The sequence below is a fragment of the Acinonyx jubatus genome, chromosome X, assembly GCF_027475565.1.
Source record: "Acinonyx jubatus isolate Ajub_Pintada_27869175 chromosome X, VMU_Ajub_asm_v1.0, whole genome shotgun sequence".
Taxonomy (NCBI): Eukaryota; Metazoa; Chordata; class Mammalia; order Carnivora; family Felidae; genus Acinonyx; species Acinonyx jubatus.
Genome location: NC_069389.1, coordinates 61,491,594 through 61,506,160, shown reverse-complemented (window position 1 = coordinate 61,506,160; position 14,567 = coordinate 61,491,594). Strand labels below are relative to the sequence as shown.

The 14,567-nt window shown below is 35.8% G+C and overlaps 1 protein-coding gene across 5 annotated transcripts in view; it reads right to left on the bottom strand.

The window, feature by feature from the left end:
* Window positions 1–14,567, bottom strand: part of ATP7A (ATPase copper transporting alpha) — a 177,869-nt gene that overhangs the window by 49,259 nt on the left and 114,043 nt on the right. For 4 of the 5 annotated variants that reach the window (XM_053202514.1, XM_027053780.2, XM_015084279.3 and 1 more), the window contains exons 5-7: window positions 10,594–10,797; window positions 7,754–7,917; window positions 832–993 (exon numbers count right to left, since the gene is read on the bottom strand). In XM_053202514.1, the coding sequence (XP_053058489.1) occupies window positions 832–993; window positions 7,754–7,917; window positions 10,594–10,797 (530 nt within the window). The remainder of the gene's footprint in view (window positions 1–831; window positions 994–7,753; window positions 7,918–10,593; window positions 10,798–14,567) is intronic. The other variant, XM_027053782.2, reaches the window with a different exon arrangement.

The window sequence follows — 14,567 nt, the reverse complement described above, 5'->3', positions numbered from 1 at the left end:
TATACCACATTAAAGTTTTTAAGGCACTCTCACATGTACTACTACCCACTGAAGATTTATTGAAGAACACAGGATAAATTTGCTACCAAGACAAGAGTTTGGTCTTTTAAATTTCTTACTTTAACTTAAAAATACATCATTTGCAAGGAGAATCAGACCTATTAATACAGAGAGCAATCTGATGGTTGCCAGAGGGGAGGTAGGTGGGAGATGGGTAAAATGGGTGAAGAGGAGTGGGAGATATAGGCTTCCAGTTATGGAATGAGTAAGTCATGGGAATAAAAGGCACAGTATAGGGAATACTGTCAATGGTATTGCAATAACATTGTATGGTGACAGGTGGTAGCTACACTTGTGGTGAGCACAGCACATAGTGAACAACTATGGAGTTGTTGAATCACTATGTTGTATACCTTAATGTAACATCATTGTGACAGCTATACTCAAATTTTTTTAAAAAATACATCATTTGCTTTGACCTAACAAACAACAAAGCATGTAGCATGATGCTTTGCTTTCTTAGTGATTAATTAATCTTACAACAAATTGTACTTTACTTCCATTTTCTAAATATTTTTAAATGATTTGTGATTCTACCTTCAGTCTGCTCCTGATTAATAGTGCCAACATGCCTTTGCCTAACTCTTCCTGACAAAGACCAAGGAAAAAAAAAGGGTATAAACACACATTAAATTTGAGACAGATGTTATTGAGAGTAATCAAAGGGGCCAGATCTTGTTCACTGTTTCTATCTGATACAAACCAGAAGTGATTCAACAGAGGGCTGACTGAATAGGTAAGAACACAGAAATGCAAAGTCTTAACACTTACTTCAACTGTATGGATAATATCCCTGGGACCAATAATTTCTGGGTCATACTTAATATGTGCTTTGTTGGTTGCCAAGGCCACAGAACAGTAGAAGATCCCTCTGTGTTTTGTGAGGATAGACTCTATTTTATGTACACAGGAGGCACACGTCATTCCTCTCACCTGTTAAAGACAAAGGTTTTGTTATTCAGAAATCTACTTTTTCCTCTATTAAACATGACTTGTAACATGGGATTAACACACAAGATCTTATCTGCACTATTAATATACTTTAGAAAATTGTATTAGAATGCTATTTTTATATAAAATTACATTGAACAAAGATATGGTCCCAGCTGCAACAGGTTAAACAGAAAAGGATCTCACTAAGTCTCCCTCCTCCTGTCACTAGTGATAGAGGATTTGACATCTATTGATTCTTGTATTAAATGTCATGCTTCCCTATAGATTTTTTAGCCATTAGTATTACTTTTAGTGAAGGTTAATGGATGACAAAAGTGTTATACCTTTGTCTAAAAATGCATTTTGCCTTATGTCTTAGGTGAGGTTACAGTTCAGCTGGGTATTAAATTCTAAAATGGAGTAGCAGAACTTCTGGAATGACCGTGTGTGGAGCTCAGCAAATCCTTTTCCCAAAAAGCAATGATAAAATTGGACAAAAGCTTCAAAAAACAACCATTTAAAGACTCTGGTAAATAACTAAAGAGTATAACAGGTAAATAACTAAAGAGTATAACAAATTACAAAGCATTTATTCAAGAATATGTACTGAAAGAATACCAGTAATGGTAAAGATCTTTGAAAATTCTTCCCTCCATAAAAGCAATAAGAAAACTGGAAAAAACAACAAACTTTTTCGGAAACTGAAATTACATAAAAGCTTTCAGCAATACAGGAAGCATTTATTCAAGAGAATCAGATGAAACCCAATGAAACAGCAAGCTATGTGCTATTATATATATTATAATTTTCCTTCTTCTCATCTCCTCCCCTCCAGCTCTGTGGTGGCCATGAAGACCAGCATCCCACAGTGATGGTGAAAAACAGAATCAGGGAAGCCACCAGAGAGAGCAGAAAATGGCTGGAGCTCCTTCAAAGCCTCATTACTAGGGAACTGTTATTATATGATCTGACTGATGGTTCTCTGAAATATCCCACTTGCAAAGATGTCTGTGTTTGCCCTGACTGGAGCTCAGCGAATTCCCTGGGAGAATTTGTCAAAACAATTCAAGGTAATTATTAATCTTGTGGCTACCTAAGGCAAGGGATAACAGTTGGGGCAAACAATAGGCTAACCAAAAAGCCTAAAAAGGAAAAACTGGGAAGCAAGATATACATAAGAACTCCAACATATTCTAAAAATCTAGAAGGCCATTCATTCACATGCATAGGGTTGTACATGTCCAAGACTATGCATACTCAGACCTAAAAGGTCCTAACCTCTCACCTCAGGCTGACCAGTAGACTCTGTAGAAGCAGGAAGTAAAGACTAAGGCAATTGACAACTGCATAGCTTGGTGTTGAAGGCATGCACAGAGATCCTCAGCAAAGACTGGGAGATTTATTGGTTCCAAGTATTTAAGTAAATCTCTGTCCAATCATTAGCTGACCACTGAGCTAATCAAGCAGAAACTTCAGTGGCCACACATTAACAAAGAATATAAATTTTATAGAATTATTTCATAAACGTCACTAAACAATAACAATGGCAAATAGCAACAACAACAAACCCTAAGGAGTGGAAAATAACTTTATTTCCAGAGTTGCTACATATTTCCAACAAATAATTGTGAGACATGTGATGAAACAAGAAAGTACGGTCCATATAAAGGGAAAAAAGCAATCAAAAGAAATTGTCTCTAAGGAAGCCCAGACATTGGACTTACTAGACAAAGATGTTAAATCAGGTACTGAAAATATATTCAATGAACTAAAAAAAAACCCATGTCTAAAGAATTAAAGGAAAATATGAGAACAATGTCTAACCAAAAATAGTATCAATAAAGAGAGAGAGATTATTGAAAAGGCCCAGTGGACAGTCTGGATTAAAAAGTATAATACCTGAAATGAAAGCATTACTTAGAGGGAAATGTGTAGTTGTAAATGCCAATATTAAAAAATAAGATCTCAAATAAATGACCTAACCTTCCACCTTAAGGAACTAGACAAGAAGAGCAAACTAAACATAAAGCAAGCAAAGGGAAGAAAATTAAAAATGAAAGTGGAAATTCACAAAAGAGAGAAGAGAAAATTAACAAAACCAAAAATTGTTTGTCTGAAAAGGCTGACAAAATTGACAAAATTTGGCTAGACTGAACAAGGAGAAAAAGAAAGAAGACTCAAATGCTTAATATCAAGAATGAAGAGTGACATGAGGTTTCCTTTTTGGGTTGACAAAAATGTTTTAAAATTAGATACAGTGATAATTGTAACTCTGTGGATATACAAAAACTACTGAATTAGGGGAACCTGGGGGGCTCAGTCAGTTAAGCATCTGACTTCAGCTCAGGTCATGATCTCATAGTTCGTGAGTTCAAGCCCCACATCAGGCTCCATGCTGACAGCTCAGAGCCTGGAGCCTCCTTCGGATTCTGCATCTCCCTCTCTCTCTGCCCCTCCCCGGCTCACACTCTGTCTCTCTCTCCAAAATGAATAAACATAAAATTTTTTTTTAAAAAACACTGAATCGTACACTTAAAGCATGAGTTTTATGGTATGTGAATAATATTTCAATAAAGCTATTAATTGTCAGAAGTCTTTAAAAAATAAAAGCCCATGGGGGTGCCTGCCTGGATCAGTTGGCGAAGTATGCAGCTCTTGATCTCGGGATTATGGGTTCAAACCCCGTGTTGGGTGTAGAGATTAATTAAAAATAAAATCTTTTAGGGGCACCTGAGTGGCTCAGTCAGTTAAGCAGCGGACTTCAGCTCAGGTCATGATCTCGCGGTCTGTAAGTTCGAGTCCCGCGTCAGGCTCTGTGCTGACAGCTCAGAGCCTGGAACCTGTTTCAGATTCTGTGTCTCCCTCTCTCTGACCCTCCCCCATTCATGCTCTGTTTCTCTCTGTCTCAAAAATAAATAAACGTTAAAAAAATTTTTTTAATAAAATCTTTTAAAATTTTTAAGTATGTAAAATTTTTAAATTTAAAATGTTAACACTACCCAAAGCTATCTACACATTCAATGCAATCCCAATCAAAATTGCACCAGCATTCCTCTCGAAGCTAGAACAAGCAATCCTAAAATTTGTATGGAAACACAAAAGACCCCGCAGAGCCAAAGTAATTTTGAAGAAGAAGACCAAAGCGGGAGGCATCACAATCCCAGATTTAGCCTCTACTACAAAGCTGTCATCATCAAGACAGCATGGTATTGGCACAAATACAGACACATAGACCAATGGAATAGAATAGAAACCCCAGAAGTAGACCCACAAAAGTATGGCCAACTAATCTTTGACACAGCAGGAAAGAATATCCAATGGATAAAAGACAGTCTCTTTAACAAATGGTGCTGGGAGAACTGGACAGCAACACGCAGAAGGATGAAATTAGACCACTTTCTCACACCATTCACAAAAACAAACTCAAAATGGATGAAGGACCTGAATGTGAGACAGGAAACCATCAAAACCCTAGAGGAGAAAGCAGGAAAAGACCTCTCTGACCTCAGCCGTAGCAATTTCTTACTTGACACATCCCCAAAGGCAAGGGAATTAAAAGCAAAAATGAACTACTGGGACCTCATGAAGATAAAGAGCTTCTGCACAGCAAAGGAAACAACCAACAAAACTAAAAGGCAACCAATGGAATGGGAAAAGGTATTTGCAAATGACATATAGGACAAAGGGCTGGTATCCAAAACCTATAAAGAGCTCACCAAACTGCACACCCAAAAAACAAATAATCCGGTGAAGAAATGGGCAGAAGACATGAATAGACACTTCTCTAAAGAAGACATCCAGATGGCCAACAGGCACATGAAAAGATGCTCAACGTCACTCCCCATCAGGGAAATACAAATCAAAACCACACTCAGATACCGCCTCATGCCAGTCAGAGTGGCTAAAAGGAACAAATCAGGAGACTATAGATGCTGGAGAGGATGTGGAGAAACGGGAACCCTCTTGCACTGTTGGTGGGAATGCAAACTGGTGCAGCCGCTCTGGAAAACAGTGTGGAGGTTCCTCAAAAAATTCAAAATAGATATACCGTGTGACCCAGCAATAGCACTGCTAGGAATTTATCCAAGTGATACAGGAGTGCTGATGCATAGGGGCACTTGTATCCCAATGTTTATAGCAGCACTTTCAACAATAGCCAAATCATGGAAAGAGCCTAAATGTCCATCAACTGATGAATGGATAAAGAAATTGTGGTTTATATACATAATGGAATACTACGTGGCAATGAGAAAGAATGAAATATGGCCTTTTGTGGCAACGTGGATGGAACTAGAGTGTTATGCTAAGTGAAATAAGTCATACAGAGAAAGACAGATACCATATGTTTTCACTCTTATGTGGATCCTGAGAAACTTAACAGAAGACCATGAGGGAGGGGAAGGAAAAAAAAAGGTTAGAGAGGGAGGAAGCCAAAATATAAGAGACTCTTAAAAACTGAGAACAAACTGAGGGCTGATGGGGGGTGCGAGGGAGAGGAGGGTGGGTGATGGGTACTGAGGAGGGCACCAGTTGGGATGAGCACTGGGTGTTGTATGGAAACCAATTTGACAATAAATTTCATATTTTAAAAAAATTTTTTTTAGTAAATAAAAAATAAAAACCTACCCATTCTTTTTAATAGCTGCTTCATATCTCACTGCATGGACATATCATAACTTATGTATCTAGTTCCCAGTGATTGACATTTAGGTTTTTCCTATCTTTTGCCATATTAAAAAAACAGGGGGTGCTTGGGTGGCTCAGTTGGTTGAGCACCCAACTCTTGATTTCATCTCAGGTCATGATCCCAGGGTCATAGGATTAAGCCCTGCTTCGGGCTCTGCACTGAACCTGGAACCTGCTTAAGATTCTCCCTCTCCCTCCCTCCCTCGCCCCACCCCGCTCTCTCTCTCTCTCTCTCCCTCTGCCCCACTACCCCACTACCACTCTCTGTCTCTTGCTCTAAAAAATTAATTAATTAATTAATTAAGTCTTGGGGCACCTGAGTGGCTCAGTCGGTTGAGTGTCCAAGTCTTGATTTAGGCTCAGGTCATGATCCCAGGGTCACAGGATCAAGCGTCCCATTGGGCTCCTCACTGAGCGTGGAGACTGCTTGACATTCTCTCTTCCTCTGTCTGTCTCCCTTTGCCCCCTCCCCATCTCCCCCTCTTGTACTCTAAAAAAAATACTATAATGAACATCCTTGCACACATGTCATTTCATACATATGGAACTATGTCTGTAGGATAACTTCCTATGAGTATAAAAGGCAAAGGATATGTACAATTTTCCTTTTGATAAATATTGCCAAATTCCCCTGTTGAGAGCTTGTATCAGTTGACCCTCCACCAGCAATATATGAGAGATAACACAATGTTAACAAAATTGTTTTTTATCTTTACCAATCTAATAGATGAAAAAGGGCATTTCAATGCAGGTTTAATTTGCTTTATTCTTATAACAAGTGAGGGTGAAGATATTTTCATGTGTTTAAAGTGGTAATGTTTTGGACTGTCTGTGAACTGTCAGTTCATATCCTTTACTATCTCTCTTTTGAGTTGCTGGTTCTTATTGATTTACAACAGTTCTTTGTATATTAAGAAAATTAACCTTCATCTATGATAAGAAATAAAGTTTTTTACCTGTTTTTTGACTTCATTTATGGCGTTTTTCCATCCAAAAAGAAATTTTTATGTACATGAATTTATCTATCATTTCTTTTTGGGTTTGTATGATATTTAGAAAGGCCATTTCCACTCTGATATTATTTTTTAAGTGATACATCAGATGTTATTATTACTGAGAAAAGCTAGGAAAAGCTTCATAGATAGGGGTGCCTGGGTAGCTCAGTTGGTTAAGCGTCTGACTTCGGTTCAGGTCATGATCTCACAGTTTGTGGGCTCGAGCCCCGTATCAGGCTCTGTGCTGACAGCTCGGAGCCTGGAGCCTGCTTCAGATTCTGTGTCTCCCTCTCTCTCTCTGCCCCTCCCCAACTTGTGCTCTGTCTCTCTCTCTCTTAAAAATAAACATTAAAAAAATTTGTTTTTAAAGATTCACAGATATTCCCTACTAGTTTTTCAACTTTATGAATCTAAAATTATTCACACAACAGACTTATGTATAGTAAAACAAATACACTAAAATGTTAATAGAGAATCTAGGTGGTGTGTACAAGGGTGTCCATTGTACAATTCTTTAGATTTTCTTGATGTCTGAAGTTTTTATACTAAAATACTGGGAAAAGGGCACTAAATACTTCTTGTAATTTCATGGTTTTATTTTTTATATTCAAATTTTTGATTGAGCTGATACTAATTTTGGTACAGGGTTAAATTTTTTGTTTTAATTGTTTAAGGTATACAAATAAAACTCAATTTGCTGGATTGGAGAAAATGACCATTGTAAACCAATATGCTTTCCACCTGGTTTTTTTACTTCATTTACAAAATTTCAGTCTTCAATGCATCTGAATCTTTTCTTTTCTATGCTGATAGGATCATACTATATTTTAAAAGTCGGTTTTTATTTATTCAAACCTAATTCTTCTTTGTTGGTTCTTAATAAACACATGATTATCTCTTATATTCCAGGCTTAAAGGCCACCATTAAGTCATATCTTATCCTTCTATTTTCCAGTTTCCTTAATTTTCCTTTTATGCTTTATTTTTCCAACCCTTAAATAACTTCGGAACTATTTTCGGAATCTTTCCCCCGAGTTTTTCCTGGAAATGTTATTAATTACACAAAAATGATTACTTACAACAAGTTCCAAAACACCATCTCCTTCATCAGCATTTTCTATCATAGTGGCTCCAAATCCAAGCTCTCGGATGAACTCAGCTATCACTGGGGGTTGTATAACAGCAGGATTATATCTTACTTCTGCCTTGCCAGCCATCAGAGCCACAAGTACAGAATATATTCCTGGAAGCATTGATAAGAAAAATAACTGAGATAATATTCTTATAAAAAGAGGAATGTTACAATAATTTCTTCATTTGTGAAAGGATTAAAGTGAATCTAGAAAAAATTATTACTTAACTGTTATACAGTCTTGAACCTAAACCAAATAAAACTAGTTGAAAGAGGGCCTTATTTTCTGAAACTTTTTATTATGGACAATTTCAATTATACATATACAAAAGAGAACAACATAATAAACTTTATATAACCACCACCCAGTTTCAACAATTATCAATAATACTGGGGCTGATCCTGTTTCATCTATATTCCTATCCTCTTACTTACTGTACTCTACTCTGATGATTTCGAAGCAAAACCCACATAACATATCATTTCACATGTAAATATTTAAATATGTATCTCTAAAAGACTCTTCTCTCAAAAAAAATCCATAATACCATTATCACACCTGAAGTAAGTCCTCAATATCACCAAATATCCATGCAGAATTCACATTTCCAGAATTGTCTTATAACTGTTTATTTAACACAGTTGTTTTTTTGAAATGGGATCCAAATCAGACCCATCAATTGCAACAGGTTGAGACCTTAACATGTAATTATAGGGCATTTGTAGAAACTAATAAGACCTAGAGAAAGGAACTCATGCACTTAAGGAAATCACTGCAATTATAGTAAGGAATCTAAGAATGTACCAACATTCATATTATAACAATATCAAATAAAAGTCATTTCTTAAGATTATCCAATTTTACTGTCTGGCACACACTAATATAAAGTGCTCTTATTCCTAGGGAGAAAGTGCCATACAACTTGTTAACAGAACAAAGGAGTTCATTTTATGGCAGTCATCCTGTTTTCTCATGCAAGCCTTTTATTAACAACCATCCTACTTCTCTAGGCCAGCTATTGATGTCATTTCTAGGAAGAAAATTAATTCTGCATAGCAAAAATGACAGCTCTTTCTACGAATCTGTGGCACTTGGTGGCTACCTGACAGGAAATGGGGATCAACAGACCATAGGTCAACTGTGGAGTTTGATAAAAAGAAAATAATATTAATTTAATCATAGTTTTAAATAAGAAAACAGAGAACCTATATAATCTAAGTTTTCTATATAAAGTACTTACACTCTGGGCTTTGTGGATACCAAATAATTCAGAGGATCAGCTCATAGGAAAGTGTCAGTAAAAGGAGTAGGGTATAAAGAAAATAGGAAAAATCTTTTTGTTTCAGTGGATATAATCTACAGCCAAATAGAAATAGAAGGGAAAATCTGACTTTTCAAAAATAGGTTTCATACTTACATAAATTATGGATAATTTTTAAACTCTTACTTTAAATTATAATTAGAACTCTATTCATTTTCAGAAATATAATGCAAACTAAACTTAGAGATGACCAGTGTTACTTAGTTTTTAAAAAAGTGAATATAGTGATCCCAGCTAGGCTAATGGTATTCCTAATTGGGTAAAGTAGTGATAAAGGGGAGAGTGGGGAGTAACTAGAAGAATCAGCACAATGAATTTTTAAAAAAAGATTCATAATTGGTATAGGCATTGCTTGTCTCATGAAAAAGGCTATTTCTGAATTGCCCAAACATAGTTGGTTCTGAAATTAAACAGGAACCTTACAAACTTCTTTTGCTTTCATATGTTTGCAACCTCCCTCCTTCCCTGTTTTAATCAACTGAAGTGTAATATAAGCTTTAGCCTCAACTGCATTCTAACTAGATAGAATGGAGACTGAAATGACATGCAAATATGACACAATGCAGATAAGGTTAATAATGGAATTGCCTCTGTATAACATACATTTTGTTATAAAATTCTGGCCTTTATATAAAAGGTGATTGTATGGGCCACAGGTCTGTGTTATTATTATATACTGTGAGTTATTTCCCCACAATAGAGGGAATAAGCTGATACTAATCTTATTTATTTGGCCCTTGTGACTAACAGCATGTATTAAGAAACCTGGGACTAGGGCTGCTGAAGTACCAAACCTATGATTTCAGTTTCATTAAACATAACCGCATATATCTATGGCTAAGAAATCTTATGCCACAGTATGAAGTTTTATATGAATATGACTTCAAACTTATAAGGTAAAACATTTGGGTATGACTGAATAAAAAAAAGTACGCTGTAAATTTTCTAAGATTTTGTAACCTAGCATTAAAATTTATCACAATAACTTTTTAACATTTTTACTGCAAAGATCAGTGATCATACTGTTAGAAGAGAATAATATAATTCTAAACAAACTTGGTTTTGATCTGGTTGGTTCAAGTATAGTAATATTGAAACTTATGGACTGTAGTTATTTTTAAGCATAGCTTTATCAGAAAATTTGTATGTTTTTCTTAAAATCCATTGCAACCAAGGTCCATAGAGAATAGTAAACTTAAACATATATTTCTTTCTGCTATTTTTCTACACATTTCATTGATGTTAAAATGTGATCATGAGGTAAACAAGATAGGAACCATATCTAAGGGAACAGAACACAAAAACTGGCTGTCAGAGAGTCAAGGTTGTCCTGCACATCATTGATATAGAGGACTTCATAAGGCCTTGGCAGGAATCACAAAAATTGTTACTAAACACCTGAAAGATCAAAAAAGGACAGTCTTCAATTCAGCACACAAAATAACAGGCTTCAAAAGTGTCTCACCTTCTTCTCGTCTTAAATTCCGTTCAATGTTTGCTACACAGGAAGCACAAGTCATACCAGTGACCTGTATATAACACTTAGACGAAGGCTTTACTTCCCCATCGTGAATTGGTGTCATTGTTTTAGTATAAAATTCATTAGTTGAGGTCAAAAGCGGCATTTCTGATGAGGTCTGAGCTATTATTACCAATGGCTCATTTGTATCTGGTAGACAGGGAAAGATTCTTTTCATTTAAGATATTCTTTAGTTGCATCCTTGTCATTCATCACAATCCACACCTCCAGGTACTGTCAATCCATTCGTTTAAAACCAGCATGGACTTTACACTTTCTAGGAAGTGACTTCAAATACTGCCCATCCCAGTTCTTTGGATCGGAACTAACTGAATAAACAAAACTTTGGTTATACCAAGTTCTTCTAGCTGTTTTCTCTACTGAAAACCCCAGATAAAGAGTAGTTGTTAATGGGCAGCTCTTATTTTTATAATGAATTTTTATCAGCATGTTAATGATTTGCATACTACATTAAAGCAATTCATGATACAGTAAGTGGAACAAAAAAGCAATTTACAAAACAGCATTGCGGATGTCATTCAAAAAGTTTTTGTGTATATGTATATATGAGACTAGGCACAAGAAAATCTGGGAGGCTACGTTCCAAAACATTAATGGTGGCTACTTCTGGGGAATGGGGTTAAGGCAGGAACAGAATGACAAACACACACATTTTCTCTACAGACACTTCCGTATTGTTTGAATTTTAAACACTAATATATAGTATATTTTTTCATTTTTAATTTTGTTAAATATTTATTTATTTTTGAAAGAGAGAAAAAGACACAGAGCACGAGTAGAGGAGGGCAGAGTGAAGAGGGAGACACAGAATGCGTAGCAGGCTCCAGGCTCTGAGCTGTCAACACAGAGCCTGACTTGTAGCTCGAACCCATGAACTGTGAGATCATGACCTGAGTCGAAGTCAGTCCCTTAACCGACTAAGCCACCTAAGCCCCCTTATGGTATTTTTTAAATTAAAATGTCTTTGTGGACAATGGAAGAAAAGACAAGGAGAAAGTCAGCAGTAACCTTCATTTTGTGCAAAGGAATATTTGGAAAATCTCTCCAAAGAATGTTTATGCACTGTGGAACAATGGGAAGCTCCTATCATCCAGAAATTCCCCTGCAGTCTCAGAAAATCTGCTATTCTGTTTTAAGTTTATGCACTGAAGTATTAATCAACTCTAAGAAGGGAAGAGTTTTTCTCTCCAGCACACCCGTGCACATGCAAAGAAGCTCAAGATGTTATACTCTCCTGCAGCGATAAAGAGGAAAAGAGGTGATGTGGAAAGTTCCAGGTACACCTATCTAACTCGTTATTTATTCCCCTTGGGCAAAAAAACTGGTTCAGGTCTATTCGGCTAACCCACAGAGGAATCCCTGCATAGAAGAGTTGGTTTCCATATGCCAAAGAGGACATCTTTTGCAGAAACTTTAAAAAAAGCCTAACCATTTTCCTAATAAATAATGATCCATACTTCCCAAATCAGTATAATAATGGCTGTTAAATTTTAATGCACACACAATAACCTGGGGGATTTTCTTAAAATACAGGTTCTGATTCAGGACATTTAGGATGGGGCCTGAGATTCTGCACTTCCACCACATTCCCAGATGATGGCACTACAGCCAGTCTGGATATAGTAAAGGACATTGATCACAACTGACTAGATACTTCCAATTCCAAAATTAGTCAACCTCTGGTCTTAAGAAAATCAATTTTGAAAACTATACTCATTCATTCAGATTATGAGAGCATTATTTAGAACTCAGTAAAATTTACCAACTACTACTGTTATCTTAAAGACTTCAAAAAGGAAGCTCATTTGCCCAAAGGAAATAGCTTTGGCTTTGAAAAATAAAACATTATTTCAACCCAGCCAGGAGTTTATTTCATTCTCTCATAATTACTATCAAGACTTCATATTGAACTTAGACACTAAAAAAAAGTTTATACTGCTAGTTACTTTAGGTCTTGTTCCAGAGTAATTCTGTTATTTCAGGTACCAGAGATAACCTATAATAAAATCTGCAATTTTCACACTCTGGAAGGATAGTACTAAATTAAAATAAGTCATGGAGATACTCCCTTTTAGCTACCTTCGCATGACCTCTCAACAAAGATCCATAAAATTGTGCCCTTTATACCCCAGTGAGTGTGGCAAACAAAAGAGCAAAAACTTCGATCTTCCACAGCAGAAGTGCAGGTGTTAAAAAGCCACACTGAATTAAATGGCTACTCTTCTTCAATTAGATTTTCTATAGCCTGTAGCAACACTACTTATGCTTAAGTGAATTCAAAAGGAAGGAAGGTTGACTTTCTTGCACTCGAGGCAATAATCAGAAAAGATTCCAAAAATTTCAAGAAAGGGTTTCCAATCTAATCCTTATAACTAGGATCAATGTGTGAATATGAAGAACACATAATCAGAAAATAGATTAAAAAGAATTTAAAACATCATTTCTGCAATGCACTCTCAAATGACTCAGAAAAAGTGTGTGTGTGTGTGTGTGTGTGTGTGTGTGTGTGAAGAGAGAAAGAGAATAAAACAAATGTAAAATATTGACAACCAGGGAATGTGAGAGAAATTGGTAAACAGGAATTTTTTGTATTGCACTTGTAGCTTTTCTGTAAGTTTGAAATTAAAAATAACAAAGTTTAAAAAAGGAAAAGAATTTGAGGGGTTTTTTTGCTTTAATTGGTTAATGAAGACTTAACTTCATATTTGTCTTTTTAAGAGAATGATGAGATTGATGGTCATGATAAAAATATACCTCCCATGCAAGGGTGGTTCCATATTTGCAAGCCAACCAATGTGATCCATCACATCAATACAAGAAAGGATAAAAACCATATGATCACTTCAGTAAATGCAGAAAAAGCATTTGACAAAGTACAACATCCATTCATCATAAAAACCCTCAAAAAAGTAGATCTAGAGGAAAAATACCTCAACATAATAAATGCTTTATATGAAAAACCCACAACATCATACCCTATGGTGAAAAACTGAGAGACTTTTTCCCCTAAGATTAGGAACAAGACAACGATGTTTGTTCTCACCACTTTTATTCAAAATAGTACTGGAAATCCCAGCCACAGCATCAGACAACAGAAAGAAATAAAAGGCATCCAAATTGGCAAGGAAGAAGGAAAACTTTCACTGTTTGCAGAAGACATGATACTATAGAGAAAACCCTACAGTCCACCAAAAAACTACTAGAACTGATAAATGAATTCAGTAAGGTTGTAGGATATGAAATCGATGTACAGAAATCTGTTGCATTTCTATACACCAATAATGAAGCAGCATAAAAACAAATTAAGAAAGCAATTCCATTTACAATTGCATCAAAAATAATAAAATACCTAAGAATAAACTTAACCAAACAGGTAAAACACCTGTACTCTGAAAACTATAAAATATTGATGAAAGAAATAGAAAACAACACAAAGAAATGGAAAAACATTCCATGCCCACGGACTGAAAGAATAATGTTAAAATGTCTATACTACTCAAAGCAATCTTACACATTCAATGCAATCCCTATCAAAATACACATATTTTTCACAGAACTAGAACAAACAATCCTATAATCACAAAAGACCCTGACGAGTCAAAGCAATCTTGAAAAAGAAAAACAAAACTGGAGGTATCACAATACCATACTTCAAGTTATATTACAAAGATGTAGTAAGAAAAACAGTATGGTACTGGCACAAAAATAGACATACAAATCAACAGAAAAGAATAGAAAGCCCAGAAATAAACCCACAATTAAATGGTCTATCAATCTCTGACAAAGGAGGAAAGAATATGCAATGGAAAAAAGACTATCTTCAACAAATGGCATTGGAAAAACTGGACAGCTACACACATAAGAATGAAACTGGACCACTTTCTTATACCATACACAAA